We start from the raw sequence: 20,126 nt of genomic DNA on the forward strand, positions 1-20,126 counted from the left end.
AGCTCTCCCACCAGCAGGTTTTTCCCCTCTCCCTTTGCTTTGGACTCGGGGGGGGGGCCAGGGAGCACCATTTTGTTTGTGCCCTGGGGTGCTGGGTTGTACATTTGGGCTTTGTGGGTTAGGGCCGGTTGCTTGTCCGTGTGGTCGTACTTATTGTATTATTTTATTAAATTGTTATTCTGATTTGTAATCTCTCTTTTGAGTTGGGTTGGTTTACCCTGCTGGTTAACTTTTAAACCAGCACAAAAGCCCAGTGTATTTGTGCAGGAACCTTTCAGTCCTCGGGTTTGGTGTCTCCTGCACGTTGATCCTTCATTGCAGCACTGTTGATCTCTGCTGGGCCAGAGGAGAGAGGTTCTCCAGCGCATTCCATCCTGGGAGCACGAGATACACACCCAGCCAGTCCCATACACACAGAGTCCAAAGGTAATCCAGCAACATTTCCCCTCTTGGCTTCTGGACTTGCCCGGACTCGGCGATCCCGCTCACTGCTGGAGGTCAACCACGCATCCGCAAAGGTCAACCCTTCACCTTGACCCAAACCTGACCCAGGGGAACCCAAGGGCAGGCAGGACGTGCTCCCAGCACCTCCACAGCTCTGGAGATGGAGAAAACACGACCTTGAAGTGTTAGAGAGGGTTGACAACTTGCCCAGGGCAGGGCGAGCCAAGAACCGAGAAACGCAATGAGACAACCCTGCTCCAGCTGAGCATCACCCTCAGCAGCCTGGCAGGGCCTGCAGCTCCCAGGCACTGCAGGGCTGTTCCCTCTGCTCCAGAGCTCTCAGCACAGAGGCATCAGATGGGTGAATACGGATTTTTTTGGACTCCAATGCCTTTGAGAAAAATCCGGTGCGCGGCTCTCACTGTTATTTCTGCTGTTCCGGTTGTGCAAACACAGCTTTGAACGTTTCAGCTGCCAAAGGAGGCACGAGCTCCCAAAACAACTTGACTGGGGTGGTTTAAGGAGGGGATTGGGATTAAAGATAATAAAAGCTTGGTCACACACCACACTTTGTGTCCTTCTGCATCCACAAAGGTCCTGAGCAAGAGCTGGGGCTGATTTTCCAAGTGACCCCCTGACAGAGCAGGGTCACAACCAACCTGCAGCACTTCAACCCTTCCCAGAGCTGCCTGTGCCAGGAGAAACAAAGCCAAGGGGGAAAAATAGGTGTGAGGATGCCCAGTTCTTCACTTTGCAGAGGGTGACATGTCCAGCAAGTCCTTCCCAGCCTCAGTTCCCTGCTGTGCTGGAGGTCCCTTGGACACTGGATGCTCAGACTCTGCTTGGAGCTCCTGCCAGAGGCCACAGCCACACTCAGCAACTGCAGAGCCCAATCCAGCCCTGGTGTCGAGGTTTCATTACCCACACAGCGTCTGGGAAGAGTTGAGGTCCCTCAGCTCCTGTCCAGGTCCCCCAAACAAGGCTGCTGAAAGGACTGAGGACTTCAGTGCCGTTTAAGCCATCAAAGCCAGGAGCTCTGTGCTCCAGGAAGGAGGCTCTGAAGCTCTGACATTGCCAGACCAGCACCCTCCAGGTCTGCAAGACAGCTGGCACTGCAGGGGAGTCTGGCAGATGTCACTCACACATCCAATATCAAACCCTTTGCCTGAGACCCCCCCTGTCAGGACTTTCACCAAACTCAGGGTCACTGAGAGCATTTCAGACATCCTCAAGAAGCTTCCCTCACCATCACATCCTGCAATCAAATGCTCTGGGAGAATCATGGAATCGTTTGGGTTGGAAGGGACCTTGAAGACCAACTCCCTCCACCCCCTGCAGGTGTTGCTGTTTCCAAACACTTCTTCAGGCTTGAGAGAGCCTGAGAAGGATCTCATGGACTTCATCCATGGTTGACATCTCAGGACCAGACTCCACTCAGTCAAGAGCATCTTCACTGTGCTGTGGTGGAGGAGCATCACGAGCACCCAGAACTCGTGTCCAGGCTTGGCTGCACACAAACCACTGAGCTCCATGGACTCCAGGTGGATTGAGAGGGTTTATCTTATGGATTTCTCCTATGGACTTGGCAGCTGCAGAGTTTACACCCACAGAAACCCCTCCACCACTCTCCAGTTCCACATCCTGGATGGTCCATCAGGAACGATCATGGAATCATCACAGAATGGTTTGTGTTGGAAGGGACCTGAAAGATCATCTTGTTCCAGCCCCTGCCATGGGCAGGGACACCTTCCACTAGCCCAGGTTTCTTCAAGCCCCATCCAAGATGGCCTTGGACACTTCCAGGGATGGGACAGCCACAGCTTCTCTGGGCACCCTGTACCAGGGCCTCCCTCTGAGAGTCACAAACATTCCCTCCTAAACCAAAACAAACTTCCAGGAGCTTTTGATTTGCCAACAAAGTCCTGGCTGCAGGGAAAGCACACCTTGTACTTCAAAAGAATTCCATTGGAGGGGGAAAAGAAAGAAGTTTAAAGTCAGTGGGGTCAAACCAGGAATCCCAGCAGACACTTCACCAACTGCAGGGTCTGCAGGGAACTGGTGACCTTGACCCCAAGCCAAGTCCTGTGTCACTTGTCCCAGCCAAGGGCTGCCAAGGGCTGAGAAAGGGGTGAATGCTCTGCCCTTGTCTGCCCTGCACTGCCCTGACACGGAGCAGGAACAGGCTGAGCTCTGCCCATCCCACACAGGAGCCTGTTCCTCCAGCCCAGGATCCAAGTGCTTCCCTCTGAGCCAGCAGCACTTTGCAGGGACACGTTTTAAAAGCCTTTTCCAGAGAGCCCCCTTTCTCTTCCTTTCCTGAGGGTATTGAAAAATCATTATCAACAGGGGGGGAAAAAGAAATTCCTCTTTTCATTCTCTAAAATTAACATGGGCTCCTCTGAACACTCATTGTGCTGGTTGGATTTTTCACACCCCCTGGAGTCTCTTGGTGACAAGGGGAGGCACAGCACCAGTTATGACCCAACTTTGTGGCTCATTAAGGAGCTTGTCAAAGAACAGCTTCTCTCCCTGGAGGAGCCCAGGGCAGAAAATGAGGGACTTCCCATGGCACGTGAGCCCAGCAGCTCATCCGGCTCTCCAGGCTGAGGGAAGGGGGAGCAGCCCCTACCATGGCACCCCAGAGCCCTACAGGTGGTTTGGGAAGGTTCTGAGAGAGGCATCAAGACCAGGGAAGGTCCTGGTGTTCCCATTCCCTGTCCTGTACCACCTGATTTAAGTTGTTGCGTTAAACTGTGAAGCAAAATAAAAAGAACTGAGGGTTTTCTTCTGTCAAATTCAATATGTAATTTAGCAAAATACATGATCACCTGCTTTTAAAGGACATCCAGGAGTCAACATGAGCTCCAGCACCCAAAAAAATGCCATGGGACAGGAATGGACCCAAACCAAATCCCTAAAATCCATGGGAGAGGAAGAGAAATGTGTCACCAGGTTATTCACACATCTTTATTACAATGTCCCAACTGAAAAGCAGCTGAATCCCAGTTCCATGGATAGTCAGCCTGAATTCCTTTTCCCCCAAACCCATCTAGGGTCAGCTGACCCCGTTGCCACCCCAAACAGTCTGTTAAATACATGGAAAGGTTCCCAAACTGCAAATGGAGGAGGCTGACAAGCTAGGGGCAGAAGGAAAAGCTCAAGCAGACTGGACAGAAGGAAGTCTTCAAATCACACCAAACTTTCAGGAAAAAAAAAGTATAAAATATCAGCTTATTTTTTTTACCCATCTCTTTTTTTTACCCATCTCTTTTTTCACCCTCTCTTTTTTTTAACCCTCTCTTTTTTTCTCCCCCAAGTTTTCCAGACTTTAGGGATCACCTGGAGCAAAAAGAACAAGAGTAAGCCTTGAAGGAGCTGGTTCATATGGGACCCTCAGCTCTAAACCCAATTCACACCCGTCAAACCTGCTCCAAAGATGCCAAGAACTCAGTTCATCCCAGTTTCTCCCAGATATCTTCTCGTTCACCGCCGCAGACCCCTCGCAGCCGGGAAGGCAGAGCCACAGACCGGAGCTCCGGTGGTGGGGCCAGGACGGCCCCAGGTCCTGCCCGGGAGGAGGAGGATGGCTGGGAGGCAAAGTGATGGAGGGATGAAGGAGGAAAGCAGGACGTCGCTTCCCGAACCTTCCCGGCCGAAGCCACGGGGTGGCAGCAGGAATCTGCTGATGGAGACACGGAGCCGGGAGGAGCAGCCTCGCGATGCTCCCACTCCACTCCTTCCCAAAGAACCCCGCGGACACGAGGAACCGAGGAGCAGATCGACTCCAGGGGCCTCTCCACCCTCACAAGGAATAATTTCTTCTCAAGTTTCCCCTCTTTCAGTTTGAACTCATTCCCCTTGTCCTGTCACTACAGTTCCTGATGAACAGCCCCTCGCCAGCTTCCCTGCAGCCCCTTCAGACCCTGGAAGGTGCTGTGAGGCCTCCACACACCCTTTTCTTCTCCAGCTCAGCAGCCCCAGCTCTCCCATCCTGTCTCCACAGGGGATGTGCTCCAGTTCCCTCAGCAACTTCGTGGCCTCCTCCAGACTTGCTCCAGCAGTTCCATGTCCTTCTTCTGTTGGGGGGCACCAGAACTCTGCAAAGTATTCCAGGTGGGGTCTCAGGAGAGTGAGGTAGAGGGGCAGAATCCCCCACCCCCTACTGCCCACCCTGCTTTGGACACAGCCCAGGACACGGCTGAGGGAGGTGAGACGATGATGATCAAACATGCAGGGGCTGCAAACCTGCACTGAGGAGTTTGATGGGTGCCCTTGAAGGTGGTTGAGTTGGCACAAGAGGCAGTGGGTGGAAGGCACCACTAAATTCCATCCCAGGCCCCAGATGGCTTATCCCACTGCCCCTCTTCCCAGGGATATCAGGGGGATGGGATGCTCAGGAGCCCAAAGTCCAGCTCCAAGAGGGGAACTACCAGTCCTCCCCCCTCTCCCCAACACAGGTCCTGTCTGCCCACCCCGAGCCTGCTGCCCACCACGATGCCCTATCTGTGGCACAGGAGAGACCTTGAACCACCAACAGAAGGTTTTGGGAAGGAGAGATTTTTGTAACTGAGTTTAATCACCCCCCTGTCAGAAACACCTGGGATTTAACACCGGGAGCAAGTGTGGGGACAACGTGGGGCAAAGGCACTGAAGGCAGGAAAAACTCCCCTTCCCATTCCCAAGGCGACCCCCTGAGTTTTTTATTAGCAATTTATCTTCTATCCATGAATTCTCCATGAATCCATTCTAACCATGTCTTTTGGCTTTGCTGGCAACAACTGCCATGGGGGAAAGGGGCATCCCAGTAACTCCCAGGCTGGAATCAGCTCTATCCAGGGATATTTTTGGGATGACAATGTGATAAATGTACGTCCAGATTGTTATTTTTTTTGCTAGATGTTGTTCTTTGACCCACTAGGTCTTGTGCCATGCAGGAAACCATCTTTCCAGGGAGGTGGGGTCAGTTGAGCCTGTGCTTCAGGTGTTTTCCTGCACTGATTTCCAAGCCTGATCTTGGGAAGAGAAGTAGATGAAATGCTGGAACTAAGTCAGCTTCTGCCTGCAAAAGAGCCAAGACAACTGATAACAAAGCAATCCTACTTTCTAGGTATGAAAACTTGGAAAAAAATGTATTTACAGGGAGCAGCTGACTATCCTGGTCTGCCTCCGTGACCTTCTCCCAGCAGATCCCTTCTTCACGCCCTGCAGCCACAAAATACCCAACTGCTCTCAGCAGGCTCCCTCCACTGTTGGTTAAAACTGCTTTGAGCCAGCTTAAATCCTCTTGAGCTTCATAGGACACCCTGGAGGCACCACAGCTGAGCAGGGCTGGCAGCAGAACATGCTGGGCTGGTCCAGGAGGGCTCTGGGCACGTGTGTCCAGGAGAGGTCACCAGATCTCAGGAGTCCATCGTAGAAATGGAATGGTTTGGGTTGGAACGGACTTTAAAGACTATCCAGTCTCACTCTCTGCCATGGGCAGGGACACCTCTCACTATCCCAGGTTGCTCCAAGCCCCGTCCAACCTGGCCTTGGACACTTCCAGGATGAGGCAGCCACAGCTTCTCTGGGCACCCTGTGCCAGGGTTTCCCCACCCTCACAGGCAGGAATTCCTTCCCAATATCCAACCTAAATTCACACTCTTTCACCTTAAAGCCATTCCCCCTTGTCCTATCACTGCATGCCCTTGTGAAGAGCTTCAGATGAACAAGTTTTAGAAGGCTCAGCTCAAGGCTGTGCTGCGGTTTCAGCTCTGCCGGGCTTAACCCACAGCCAGGATAATGTAGGAAGGTGCTGGGGGCTTTCTGTGTTGGCACGGCCCAGAAAGGTCAGCCCAAAATCCCACTGGGCTGTGATGTGGTTTTGGGTCACAACTCCTTCCTCCCTTTCATCGAGGGGTCGTTACCAAGACCTGACCCTTCAGAGCCACCGAAGGTTCAAGTCTTTGTAGAGGGGAAAATAAAAGACCTTTGGGCAACCTGAGGCTTTCAACTCCCCAGGAGCAGAGCAGGACCAAGCACAAGGCTGATTTTCATTCTTTCCAGATCCCAAACCCCCCTCCTCCTGGAATTTCCACTCTTTGGAACTTGATTTCCCAGCACTTTGCAGTCGCTCTCATCGCTGCTCCGGCCGATGGGCGAGGGGCTCATCTCCTGTCTGGGCCTCTGCAGTCTGGGCTGATGGTTCTGCTGCTCCCCAGAAGAGCTGCAGTGATGACAGGGAATGGGACTATGGATTAGGATAAGGGAAAGGCTGGTTTTCTATGCTGAGCAGACTCTGTAGTTCCCCTCCTCTCCCTGGCCCTGCGCAGGTTATTTTCCATGCTGCTCCATCTCCTATCAATGGCAAACAGTCACCACGGTACAGCAAAAGACCCTTCTTTTACAGATACTGCATCATCCAAGGTAATATAACCATGGACTTCAAAAATTGTACAGGCAATGGCTTCAAAAAAATCCAAGCCCCCAAAAAAATGTGTCTCGACAACAGAGAGATTTTAGTTTTAATGGACAAAGAGGGAAAACAATCTGCAATTTTTCCATTCCAGGAGAATAAATCCTTTTGGAGGCTTGTTAATTTGTTTTTCCTAATGCTGAGAAGTCAGTTGTGAAAGTTAAATCTGTGTTTTCAGGGGAGGGGTGGCCCCCATCCCTGCTTTCCATTACTCCGGGCGTCCGTCCAACCCGAGGGACGGTGCTGGAGGCAGTGGGTTACTCTGGATTGGGGCCGAAATAACTCAGACCAAAATCTTCTCCTGTGTTTGTGTTGTGGGGACCTGATCCTGCACCTCTGCTGCCCAAGGAGTCAGATATTCCTGTCACCATCCCCTCTGGGACATGGGCACAACCCTTCTCCCAGTTGAAGGATGGACACATCTGTGGGTTCAATGGGGCCAGAACAGGCCACTCTTCAAATGGAGAATATTGAAAGCACAACAATTAAATTACCTACTTTCAAGAGTTTATCACTTATGCCAAATATTAAAGCAAAACAATTGATTATGAAGAGGAATTAAGAGGGAAGAAAAAAACCTCTACCCTCCTTTCGAATGAAAATTCAGGAAATTAGAATTGACACTTGGGAACAAAACCACCTCCTGATTTATTTGCTGGGTTTGCAGTGGATTTTTGCCCCTTATTTATGGTGCATTAGTGACTGGATTTTCTTTCATCTTAGGTCCCTGAGCTGGTCTCAACTACAAGAAATTATGTTTAAAATTCAGCACCAAATTAAAACAAGCCCCCCAAGCTGTGCACCAGGGGGGTCTTCTGAGCCAACACCAATACTTCGCTTCCTTAATGTCAAATATTATAGCATGTTCCCTCTTTTGCTGTTTCCAAACACTTCTTCAGGCTTGAGAGAGCCTGAGAAGGATCTCATGGACTTCATCCATGGTTGACATCTCAGGACCAGACTCCACTCAGTCAAGAACATCTTCACTGTGCTGTGGTGGAGAAGCATCACGAGCACCCAGAACTCGTGTCCAGGCTTGGCTGCACACAAACCACTGAGCTCCATGGACTCCAGGTGGATTGAGAGGGTTTATCCTATGGATTTCTCCTATGGACTTGGCAGCTGCAGAATTTACACCCCTCCACCACTCTCCAGTTCCACATCCTGGATGGTCCATTAGGAACGATCATGGAATCATCACAGAATGGTTTGGGACCTGAAAGATCATCTTGTTCCACCCCCTGCCATGGGCAGGGACTCCTCTCACTATCCCAGGTTGCTCCAAGCCCTGTCCAAGATGGCCTTGGACACTTCCAGGGATGGGGCAGCCACAGATGGAGAAAACTCCTCCAGGGAAAGCTCCTCTCCCCCAGAACTCAGCTGAGTTTTTGCTCACCTGAGATTCCCATTAGATCCCAGGGACAGCCCACTGCAATTTTAATATCTGGTTAATTATTCTCCTCCAGCCCAAGCAGCAGCGATTATTGCCTGAGATTAAGCCCTACGAGGATGAGCCGCGTGCAAATTTCTTTCTGTGTTTCTGTAGACTTATGTCCTCCAGACAAAAAAAATATGCATTTCTTAGGCCAGGATTTTTCCCCCCTCCTTTAATGTTTTGTCTCCCAGTGAATTGGTGTAATCACTATTATAGGATGAGGCAAAAATGGCTCAAAACCTGAGTTTTAAAAGGAAGACAAAACACCACTGAGCCTCACATTAGAAAAGCAAACAGCTTCATCACAAATTTAGGAAGGGCTTACAATAGCACTCAGAGAAAGCATCTTAGAGAAGCACAGGAAGAAAATAATCCCTCATCCAAGCATTCTGGGCAAGGATGGAGACAGAGACACAGTTTTCAGGCTCCACATGCACCGTGAATACAACCCAGCACAGCTCCAAAGTGGAGAGAGCTGCTCTTTCCATCCAATATCCCCCAAAATAATGGCTTTGCATTGCCCTAAACTGACACAGAATTAGCATTAAAGCCACAAACCCAGCCTAGCACTAACCCTGTATAAACCCAACCAGTATTGGAGCTTTTTTCCCCACTCCAGATCAAATACCTGGCAGCTCAGGTGTCACCTCCAAGGAACAGCCCCGCACTGCCAGGCGTGGTGGGGTGCAGGGTTCCCCTGGGCAGGGGGTGGGAGCCCTTCACTTAGCGGCTCATAAAACATTTTCCTCCCTATTGTGGCAGCCCCATCCCACCTCCTGACCTTTTTCCTCTTGGAGTATTTAGCAGCTACCTGGTGGGAATGAAAGAGGGGAACTGGAGGCTTGTGCCGTGGGGTTTAACCTTTTCTTCCTCTAGGGTTGTTTCTCTCTTGCGCAGCACTGGAAGCATCCAAAATTTAACCAGGCTTTCAGGAAGAGATGGAGAAGCTCATACACATCATACCAGGGAGATTGTAGGGATGCAACTCCTTGGAAACTTGGGAAGAGTCCTGGGAAGGTCTGCAAATCCCCCTTGTCCTACTGAGCTTGTGCACGAGACAGCAAAGACATCACAGAAATATTGCTCTGCTTTTCCTGACAGGTCCAATCCAAGTTAAATAAAAAGATCTATAGCAAAACTAAGAATTAAATCAGATATTTTAAGGATAAAGTCGAGTCCCTTAAAAAAACACGACTTTCTCTCCTCCCACTGCAATGGAGTTCTGCAAACCAGGCTCCTTAGTGGTAAATCACGTTTAACAAGGGCATTTGCACTGGTTTAAAACCAGCTTGTTTCAGCTCACACAGGGATTTTTTTTAGATTAATATAAAAATACATAGAGCTGAAATACATGGAATGTCCCCGGGGAACTCAGTCATTCCTACATCCCTGTGTTTATCTGCGTTGCCGATGCTCAGGAAGAGCCTCTCCCACACACCCAGAGCAGAGAGGAACCCTCCAACCCCCAGAGCCACCTGGAGAGACCTCATTTCACTCCCTCCCGCCTCACCCACCACCTCCCACCCGGTACTGCTGCAGCTGAGCTCCCTCCCAACACCCAGCCCAGGAACCCCTGTGAGGGGAGAGCACCAAACATCAGCTCAGCCACGGAAAACAACAAGGAAAATCCATTGCTTTTCAAGGAAACTCTTCTTTTAATTATTTAATAGAGTTGTTAGAGAAGTTCCCTCTTGAGTTCAGACACCAAGAAAAAAAAAAAAAACAACAGGAAAATTACAAATTTATCAGCTTTTAAATGAAAAATCAGCTCCAGGTGTGATCACATTTAATGCAGCCCAGGTTTGCTGTGGCCCCTCCTGCGGGATGGGATCCACAGGGGGCTCCAGCTCCATAAAAGTCCCCAGTTCCCCAAATTCCCTCTCCCGTGCCTGGCACCATCCTGGCCTACAGCCCTTGGAATGTGCTTTGCTCTGTGACATCCACTATTTAAGCAAAATGCCATTATTATGTTGGGCTTCTCTGAATAATCCTGGGGTTTGTTGACCAGATTTAAGGTGTGTTGTGGGATTTTTAAGTCTCAGTACTATCATTATAAAGAGGTCTTTACTTCTTTATAAGGTACCTTATTTCTCCCTTTTTTCCCTCTTATTCTTTATTGTTGTAGCAATGCATTTGTGCAGTTGCAGTTGGCCATAAAGCAATTCTGATTAAACGTGACTAGAACTAAAGGCCTGAGTTAAAATGAAAAAAGCAGCTTTATACTGAGGTGCCAAACAATTTTAAATGAAGAGGAACAATTTGAAATGAATGGCTTTTAAATAAAAAGGTTCTGAATCACAAGTCTGAATTGAGGTTAGAGCAGCAAGCCCGATATAATTTACATGTTTCTCCTCTTGAAGGCTGAGATGTGAGTTTTGTGTAATTGATGTTTCTCCATTTCTATCCATATTTTGGCCAATTGGGTTGTTCCTGCTGTGTTTTCATGCAGTGTGGGGTAAATATGTGCTGATTTTGGGGCACCATTCACCTTATGTGCCATAAATAATGTGAAAAAACACAGTACTGAGCTTCCTTCTTTATTCACTGAACTGTTATCTGTGTAGAAATTCCCCTTCTCTTGAGAAAAGCCGTTTTCCACGGGAAAGGGAGGGATCTGACCCAGCCAGGGAGCCTCGTGTGGTTTGTTGCCCCCAGTGTGGGCTGAGATGCTCTGCTGGCCCAGAGCCCTGGGGAGCAGGGCTGCTGCTCCCAAAACCGGGGGCGTTGGGGAAGTTTTCCCTGGAATAGCTTTTTTTATTCTTCCCTTCATCCCCTTCCTTGTGGAAGTCCCGGGTCCTGCTGCTGTCCCAGCTTTCCTACTTAACTGGGGCCAGGTCTGACCCAGTTTAACTCACCTGGTGAAGCAGGTAAACTGTGGTGCAGCTGCTCTCAGTAATTAACCTTTCTAATTACATTTAGGGGGAAGTTCCCCAGCTATGAGTGCAGGGTGGGGAAGGTTTCCTTCTGCCCATCCTTTCCCCTCTACAGTGAGGGTGAGGAGTGCCATGGCTTTGAAGTCAAGGCTTCTCGAGACACAGGTGAGCTGGAAACCAGAAGAGAGAAGGGGAAGAAACCTTTGCAAATGCCCTTTTTGATCTCCCTTAACAACTGCTATAGAGAATTAAATGGAATTCATTTCTGTGATGAAGGAATTAATGGCAATATGAGGAGTCAGGCTCAGGTAGGAGACTTGAATCCAAAGGAGGGAATAAAGCCTTGAAATTCAAATGAAAAAAATTATTATATAAGCATAAAGGGAAGCTATTTTACACCTGTAAGACTAAATGTATAAATATGAAGCAACTGCTCCCTCTGGGAAGGAGAGGATTGTGCTTCTAATTCACCCAGACAAATATGCAGCTTGGTTCCATCTGATTCCTCACACTTGAGCAAAGACCAACCCAGTCCCTTTGTGTTCTCCCTTTTCCATGCTCTCCACTTCTTCCAGGACTTCTCACTCCTGCACTGATGTCTCTGTGTCGGCTCTTTCCAGAGCCGAGCCCTTCCCAGCCCTGTGCTCCCGTTTTCCTGCCTCTCCAGGGGCTTTATCGAGCTGGGTGTCCTCCATGAAGGGCTGTTCCTGCAGTGGCTTCGGCTCCCAGAAAACCCCGGCAGTGTGGGAGCAGGGAGAGGAGCTGTTGGACAGAGGCCCCGGCTGTGGTGTCTCCCCTCCCCACTGTGAGTGATGTCTTTATGGGGCCGAGAAACGTCCCGGCCCTTAGTGCTGGAGTGGGACTAATGCGGGAGCAGGTGAGTTATGAGCCACATAACGAGGGATTTGGGGCATGTCCAGTGTGGAGGCAGCTTGAATTATTTCGGGGCAGGTGCTCTGCTTTTGTGAATCCATCTCGCCGTGCCTGGGGCTGGGTGTCTCAAGGAGAAAGGCACCCTAAAATCGGAATCCCCTTGCTCCCAGACTGTCCTACTTCCTCTTCATGAGGGTGCACATCTTCAATGTTTTCCCCCTGGGACCGGTTCTGTCCCTTCAGCACCTTCTGCTACAGCCTGTTGCCCTGAAATACATGATTTGCTGAGCTCCGGGAAGGTGCAAGTTTGGAAAATTCCCCTTTCCCCCAAAAAAAAGTGCCTCTCAGCGTGGTGGTTCTCCCTGCGTGGTCAGGTCCTGTTTCAGAGTGTTATTTCTGACACAGAACACTGAACAAACCAAGGGGAACTTGTTCTCTCTGTCCTGAAAAGCCACATGAAATGGGAAGCGGGAGTACAGGAATCCCGTTGTATGCAGGGAAAACCCAATTAGTCTGTGCACCCTGACAAAAGTCGAGCTGAGCCTTTTAGCAAGGAGCAGTTAATCTTCTTTAGAAAAACTTAGCAGGGACTACCAGTGGAATAGAAGTTTGGTGCAGTACTGTTGAATATCTCCAAAGCCACTTAGAGGTTCAAAGAATGAACAAGGCCACTGCCAGCCTTATTATTTTGATTTGTTTAATGAAAATACTTTGCTCATTCCATAGATGTTATGCTTTGATAAGGTAATTGTTGGAGGGCCCAGCTTACATCCTATTAATGCTGCACCCTGGGCAAATTAAGCCTGACCTAGTGGGGAGCAAAGCCCGGTGGGGCTGGTGACACTCTGCTTTTTGTTCCGTGTCCTGACGGGAAGTGGGGTTAGTTTTATCCTTTGGTTTGGGTTTTGCCTTTCCTGGGGGGAAAAAAAAACCCCACCGAATCCCTGTTAGATGCAGGAATTCCCAGTGTGGATAACGCAGCTCCTTGGAAAGCCGTAGGGTTGGGACTGAGACTGCAGGAGCATTAAAAAAAAGAGATTTTTTTTCCTTCATAAACAGTCTTGGAAGTGGAAACTGTTTCCTCTGTGATTTAGGGCTTCCAGAACTCTGTGGTCCGAGCGTACAGAACTTTTGTCCTTCTTCAGCACCAGAGTTCAGAACATCCCTGGTGAACGAGCAGAGCCTTATTCCATTAAGGAAGGAGGAGAATTAGGGACCAACATGAACCTGAGGGTCGTGCCTTGGAGCTTAAAATTCCCTTCCCTTCCCCATCCTGGCTTCTCCCATCCCACCCGCAACCGATAGAGGTTCTTAGGGGTGGATCCAGGTCATTCCTTGCCTGGAGCTCCCCTGGAGGAGCTGCCTTGGCCAAGGACCTCGGGGACCTGGGGACACTTGGGATCTGCTGGGACATGGGAGGACACTTCTGCCCCGGCAGGACAGGGATGATCTAAGGGGCTGGAGAGGCACCAGGCAGCAAAAATCTGCACCTACATTTCATCTGCTTCGTTTGGCAGCTTCTGGACTTTAATGCAAATAAGCAAAATTAAATTTTGGGGTTATGTTGAGGATCTGTGGACTTGAATTCCCTGATCCCGGACCAGGAGCCGCTTTTCCAGCTCTCAGCCACCTTTTTAACTAAACATCCCCTTTTCCCTTGGCTGCAAATATTCCTTCTCTCCTTTCTGGGTTTTCTGGAACAACAAACACTCCAGGCTGAATGTGCTACTCTTCCTTTCCCGATTTTTTTTCAGTGGTCATTTTAAAAAATGCGGAAGTCCCGCAGAAATATTTTTTTTAAATCCCCGGTTTTCAAGGTGGATTTATCGCCCTTTAAAGAGAGATTTATTGGATAATCGCTTAAAAAAATAATGCTTATTACTCCGGGATCTCAAATGGAAAACCTTCCCACATTAGTAATCTTCTAGTAATTGCAAAGGTAGCAACTTTTCATTAAATAATTCATCCCCAGGCAGTTTGGTTTTTTTTTTTCTTTTTTTTCGCATCCTACTTGTGGTGAAAATCGTGATCAAACACTTGAGGTTTTAGTTGACCAGATGAGACACATCTGATTTATCTCCTAAGGAGATTTCTCATTTCTAGACCCGCATCGCTCCAGAAATGGGATGGCATCTCCCCCCAAAAAAACCAAAACAAAACAAAAAGGACTTTTTTTGCGGAGAATCTGAATTAATAAAATTGCCGATCGGGGCTGCTCGCTGCGCTCGTGCCCCGGCGATTTTCAGGGCAGGTTTAGTTAACCTGGGAGCATTTTTTCAAGTCGAAAATGGGATATACAACACCTTTTCCCCCCAGTCTGGTGGCGTTCGCCCCCTCCAAGGGCACATCCGACTTGAAAAGCCCCTTCCTCCCGCCAAGGATGCGGGGGATGGACGGTGGGGACCAGAGATGTTCCTAAAAAAAATACAAATAAACCCAGCCCCGCTCCCTTCTGCTCGTGAGTTGGCTCTCGGCGGTGATTTACAAGCCGTTTTCTCCGAAGGGAATAGCGATATACGGTATTTATCAACCAGAAACATACCTTAGGAAACCATGGAGATGCGCAGGGAAAGGGGGAAGCGGCAGGAATTCTGCCCCTGCTCCTTTAAGCAGTTACTTGCTCCTTTCCTGATTGATACTTGTTTTAATCTATTGCTCGCTGCTCCCAGGAGAGAAAAGAAGGGGTCTCTCTTTTGTGAACGTGGGCAATGAAGCAGAGAACTGGGCAAAAAAAGGGGGAAATATTGAAAAATTTCCCAAAATTCCCGAAGGGGTTCCCTGTTCTCGGCCAGGCGCGCAGGTAACACCCCGGCCTCCGGCCCCGCTCGTGAAATCGCCATTTCACCCCCGCACACTCCTTAATTGTTAGAAAAATGATTTGTGAAATTGCTTTCCAGCAGGAGTGTCCCCCCTCCCCCGGCTGTGACAGGCCCCTGTCACCCCCTTTCCCCTTTTCCGTCCCCACACAAATTTAGGGGCTGAGGCCGCACGGCACCGCATCCCCTAAATGAAAATACATTAAATAATAATCATTAATGGAGCTCTTTGCTCAGTGGCTGCCCGGAGCCGGCAGCAAGTGTTGGAGGAGAACGCGATTTTTTTTTGCCTGAAAGTGCCAAATCTTACCCCAATTCCAGGAGAAAGGGAGGGGGGCGAGGGAAAACAAATGCCGTGTTTGATGTGAGAGATTTTTCTGCCGGCGAGGTAACCCTAGAGCGGCGGGGAAGGCAGGACTCCGGGCTCGGCTCCTCGAGTTTAATCTTCCCCCGGTGCCGGGAGAGCAGAAACATTTAATTTTCAACTTTATTCCCAGGCTCTTCCCCCCCCCCATCCAAGCAAATGAAAGGCAAATAATTGAATTACTGCTGCAGGAATGCGGCGGGGACGGGGCTGCGAGGGGCTCCAGGCTGGTCCCGCTCCGCTCTGCCCGTTGTTTTTTTGCCTAAAACTTCGGGAATTGGTGTTTTTGGGGCGGAGGGAAGGAGAGAGACTTTATTTTCGTTTGCTGGAGCCCCAAAGTCGGGGCTGAGCCGGGCTGAGATTTTGGGAGCAACTTGACACCTTGGAAAGAATTTTAATATCACGTTTTTCCTCCCTGTCCCGTGGGTTGTTGGGTTTTTTTTGGTTTTTTTTTTTTGGGGGGGGGGGGGTTTGGGGGGGGGGGGTGGATTTGGTTAAATTTGAGGCGTGAAAACGTGAGCAAACCAAGGCGGGCGGGGGTTTAGGCTGAACTTGGCTGCCTCGAGCGGGGGGAGAGGAAGAGGATGAGCGATGAAGATGTGGCCGGACCGGGGAGGGGTCCGGGCAGGGCTTTCATTTCAAAGCAAAAGGCAGGACAGGAGAAGGGGGGGCTGAGGGCGGCGATGCCCTCGGGGGGACAGGGAGGAGGTTTAGGGACCGCATTTGGGGTCCAGCCGGGCCAGAAGTGTCGCCGGCTGCTCCCGCCCCTCCCGGGGAGGCTTTTAAGGGAGGGAGAAGAGAAGTTTCCAGCGGTTTGCACGGCAAGTCCTTTTACAGCTGCGAACAAAAGGGTTCGTGAGCCCTGGCGTCACGTCCCGCTGCGAGGAGGATTCTTGCCCCGCTCCTATTTTGGGGGGAAAACATTAGTTATTTGTTCAGCCCGTCCCGGGTCAGCGGGCGGGCGGTGCGGGAGAACCGCGGGGAGCTCCGCACCCACCCCCGAAACTACAGCCCCCCAAAAACGGCACCGGCTGAGCCGCTCCCAGCCCGGCTCGTAATTAAGGATGTGATGTTAATGAGGGAGGGGAGCAGAGAGTTACCTGGGCTGGGGAAAGGAGGTACCGCGGTCGCTCGGCTGCACCCGAACCCGGCCCCAAACAACAGAGGGGTTCGGGGGGATGCTGAGAGCCGGGAAGGACGAACCACCCCCCGGAAAGGGATGGGAAGAGGAGGAAAAGTGGATCCAAGCCACTCCTGGGGGAGTGGGATGCAAGGCAGTGAGCGCCGGGCTCGGGTGGGCATCTGAGGGGGGTATTTTATTTATTTATTTATCTATCTATCTACCCGAAAGTGCGAAATTAGTATTTAATTTTATTTGGCGTTTGGCTTTTATTTATTACAAATTTTTATTTTAATTTAATTTTATCTGTATTTTCCTTTATTTAAACTTTATTATTTATTGTAATTAACTTTGGTTTTAATTTCTCAATCTTTTTTTTTTCCTTTAAATCCACGCTGCAATTCCCCAGTCCGAGTCGAGATCATCCCCCTCCCTGAAACCCGCAGGGACGCTCGGCTTAGCCACAAAACACACAAAAACCTTTCCCAAACTTTTCCTCGTCGTTTCTCACCCCAATATCTTTTCCATCCGGGGAAGGGGGACCCCAGCTTCCCATCAGAAGGAAGCCAAGCCTAGTAATGAATAATAATATCCTAAAAAACCCGAGGAGCGAGCCCAGGGCTCTGCCTGCCGCTGCTCTTATTGGTCCCTCGGCCCCGGCGCGGAACCCCCTTCCCGGCCGTGGATAAAAGAAAGGAGCTGGAGCCTATCAGAGCCCGCTCGTCCTTCCCACCGCCCCAACTTCCCCGCGCTACCAACTTCCAGCCCCCCTCCCCATCCAACACCCGCTTCTCCTCCTCCCACTCCACCCCGGCTCCCTCATCCCTCGAGCGGCACAACCACTTCAGGAAAAAAAAAAAGCGCAATAACAAACTGCGGGGGGACTCGGCTCCCCCCGCCCCCCCCGGCCCTAAGCCCAGCCCAGCACCGAGGCAACTTTGGATGTGTCTGCTCTTCCCGGCACTCCGGGTTACATTCCTCCGGAGCGCCCGCTCAGGCCGGTTGTGACATAGCCCTGAAACTTTAAGAGGAATTTCTGGTGGGTGAATCCCCCCTTTTCCCCACCCCTCTTTTATTATTATTATCATCATCATCTGTTGATTTTTTTTTTTTTGTTATTCTTTTTTGTCGCTCTGATTTTTTTTTCCCCCCTCGGAGCAAAGATTTCTCCCTTGTTTTGCAGCCGCGGGCTGGAAGATCGAAGCGCTTCGGCTGCGAGGAGAGGCAGCCCCGCAGCCCCTCCCAGGCTCTTTCGGCTCTCCCGGGGCCAAGGGGTGCCCCCCCACCCCGGTTCGGACCGGACCCTCTCGGCCGCCCCGATCCCCCCCGCCATGGCAGCGCTGCCCGGGACGGTGCCGCGGATGATGCGCCCGGCTCCGGGGCAAAACTACCCTCGCACCGGCTTCCCTCTGGAAGGTAGGTTTGGGAATGTGCCTCTCCACCCCTCCACACTTTGGAATAAGCGGGGCGGGTCGGGCTCGGATGCTTCGGGAGGGGGGGATGCGGCTGAACTTCGCACCGGGGGGGGTTCCCGACCTGAGCATCCAACTTCTCACCGCTCCCGCTGGAGCTGCTCCGGCCCCGCGAATTGCCGGGCTTTACCTTGGCTCTCCCTGTATTTAAAGTGTTCCCAGGCGTCCCGCAGGATTTTTGGGGCAGCTTCACGTGCTTTGGGGTTATTTAGGTGGTTGAGGTTTTTTAACCCGCAAATGTCCCGACAATTTCAGCTCCACGTAAAGATGGGGGGGAACAACCAAATCGCTCGTTTTCAACTTTTCCGGGGGAAAATAAGAATAGAAACCTTTAGCCGGGGGGATCCTGCGGCAGCGGGAAGCCGAGATGTCCTTGGCCGGGGCTGGCGAGGGGAAAGGGGGGGGAATTCGTAGCTGTCACCTCACTAAGTGTCATCCCCACCTCGCAGCGCATCTTTCCCCATCATCTGCCTTCCCTTTGTGAGACGGGAGTTATTATTTCCAGGCACACGCATTCCAAAAAAAAAAAAAAAAAGAAAGAAAAAAAGAGGCGAATTTCGAGCGGGACCCTTCTCCCCGCATTTATTAAACAGGAAAATTTCATCCTGACCGTGATCAAGTGGCGAAACTCAAACCTGTGGAAAACCACGCAGGCTGCAAAACATACAAGCTGGGGGGATTTGGTGAAGTGCTTTTCTGTAGCAAATGAAGTAAAACAGACGGCAAGGGAAAGGATCAAAGGATTACAACAATATTTGCACAACATGACTGGGAATAATGAAAAGAGAGAGCGGCCGGCGGTTTTAGTACCTCTTGAATGTAAAATTGGCCACTCGAGTGTTATCTGTCGATAATGATATATCCAGGGAGTGCTGGCCAAGTGACTCGGAATTAGTGGTGCATGATTCTTGTTAAATCGCGAGGCAATTTCTGGAATCGACTTTTCTTTGTATAAAGAGAAAAATCACCCCCCTCGCCTTCCCTGTCCCTCACCCCCTCCAGCCTTGTACAAATTACCCAGCTGAGTTCTTCTTCCCCTCCTTTTCTCCCCCCCCCCTTTTTTTAATTTCCAGCCTGTGAAATCGTATTAATCTACAAGATCTACATTGCGAGATATTAAATAAATTGGGGAGGGGGATTAAGGAGCCCCCGGTCCCCCCGCTCCGGGCGGGGATGCGCCGGGCGAGGTGTCGGGGAAGCAGCGCGGCCGCGGGGAATCCGCGTTCCCTCCACACCTCCCCGAACCGCGGAATGAACCCCCACCAAAACCACAGAAAGAAAAAAAAAAAGGCACAACAACAACAACAAAAAACAGCCCCTCGAGGGTGTTTAAGAGATTATTTCCAAAAGTTTGTTTGAAAGGAGAGAGCTCCGCAAATTGAAGCAAGAATCGGAGTGCGCTTTCTGGGGGGCGGAATGGGAAGTTTAGGGGGGGTTGTTGTGCGCTTTTAAATATTTTTTTTATTTAAAACGTCGGGTATTATTTAAAACAAAGGTGTGAAACCCTAAATATATATAAATATATATAAATATAACGGATAGAAAACGCAGGGGCTGTCGCGGCTGGTGGTGGGCGGGTTATTTTTATTTTCCCACTATCGCTGGGAAAAGTCTCCCGTGTGATGCCGGGATAAAACCGGGGCCGGGGCACGGCCGAGGGGCTTCTCCCTTCTTTAAACGATTCGAATCTCGGGAGAGAAGCTGAAGGCACGGGGAGGGACACGCCCGGTTTCGCTGGATTTTCCTCTCTTTTAACTTTTTTCCCCTCTTTGTTGGGTTGGGGTTTTTTCCTCCTTCCTTTGCAGTTTCCACCCCGCTGGGCCAGGGAAGGGTGAACCAGCTCGGAGGGGTTTTTATCAACGGCCGCCCGCTCCCCAACCATATCCGGCACAAAATCGTGGAGATGGCTCACCACGGGATCCGGCCCTGCGTCATCTCCCGCCAGCTGCGGGTCTCCCACGGCTGCGTCTCCAAAATCCTCTGTAGGTACCAGGAGACGGGCTCCATCCGGCCCGGGGCCATCGGAGGCAGCAAGCCCAGGGTGAGTGCAATGTGGACGCAGAGCTAAACCTCCCTCCTCACCTTAAAGAAATTCACGTTTCGTGTTCGGGGGTCCAAGTTTTCCAAGTGTTTTTTCAGGGGAAGGGAGAAGGAGGGGAAAGGGTTTTAGTAAAGCTGCATTTTTCGGCCTCCGATGGGTAGAAAACGGTGCAAGTTGAAGGCTGTGAATAAATTAAAGTGATTTTTTTTCCTCACGTGCAACAAGTGGTGCACG

At 50.5% G+C, this 20,126-nt stretch overlaps 1 protein-coding gene across 2 annotated transcripts in view; it reads left to right on the forward strand.

Moving 5' to 3' along the window:
- The first annotated feature begins 17,200 nt into the window (after positions 1-17,200).
- The window catches only part of PAX7 (paired box 7), a 106,262-nt gene continuing 103,336 nt past the window's right edge, over positions 17,201-20,126 (forward strand). Inside the window, exons 1-3 of one of the 2 annotated variants that reach the window (XM_027668068.1) lie at positions 17,201-17,418; positions 17,563-17,795; positions 19,657-19,892. In XM_027668068.1, coding sequence (XP_027523869.1) covers positions 17,711-17,795; positions 19,657-19,892 — 321 coding nt within the window. In that variant the 5' untranslated portion in view covers positions 17,201-17,418; positions 17,563-17,710. Of the gene's footprint in view, positions 17,419-17,532; positions 17,796-19,656; positions 19,893-20,126 lie in introns of those variants that run through there. The other variant, XM_027668067.1, reaches the window with a different exon arrangement.

This window comes from Corapipo altera, unplaced genomic scaffold (assembly GCF_003945725.1).
Source record: "Corapipo altera isolate COAL_440 unplaced genomic scaffold, ASM394572v1 80, whole genome shotgun sequence".
NCBI lineage: Eukaryota > Metazoa > Chordata > Aves > Passeriformes > Pipridae > Corapipo > Corapipo altera.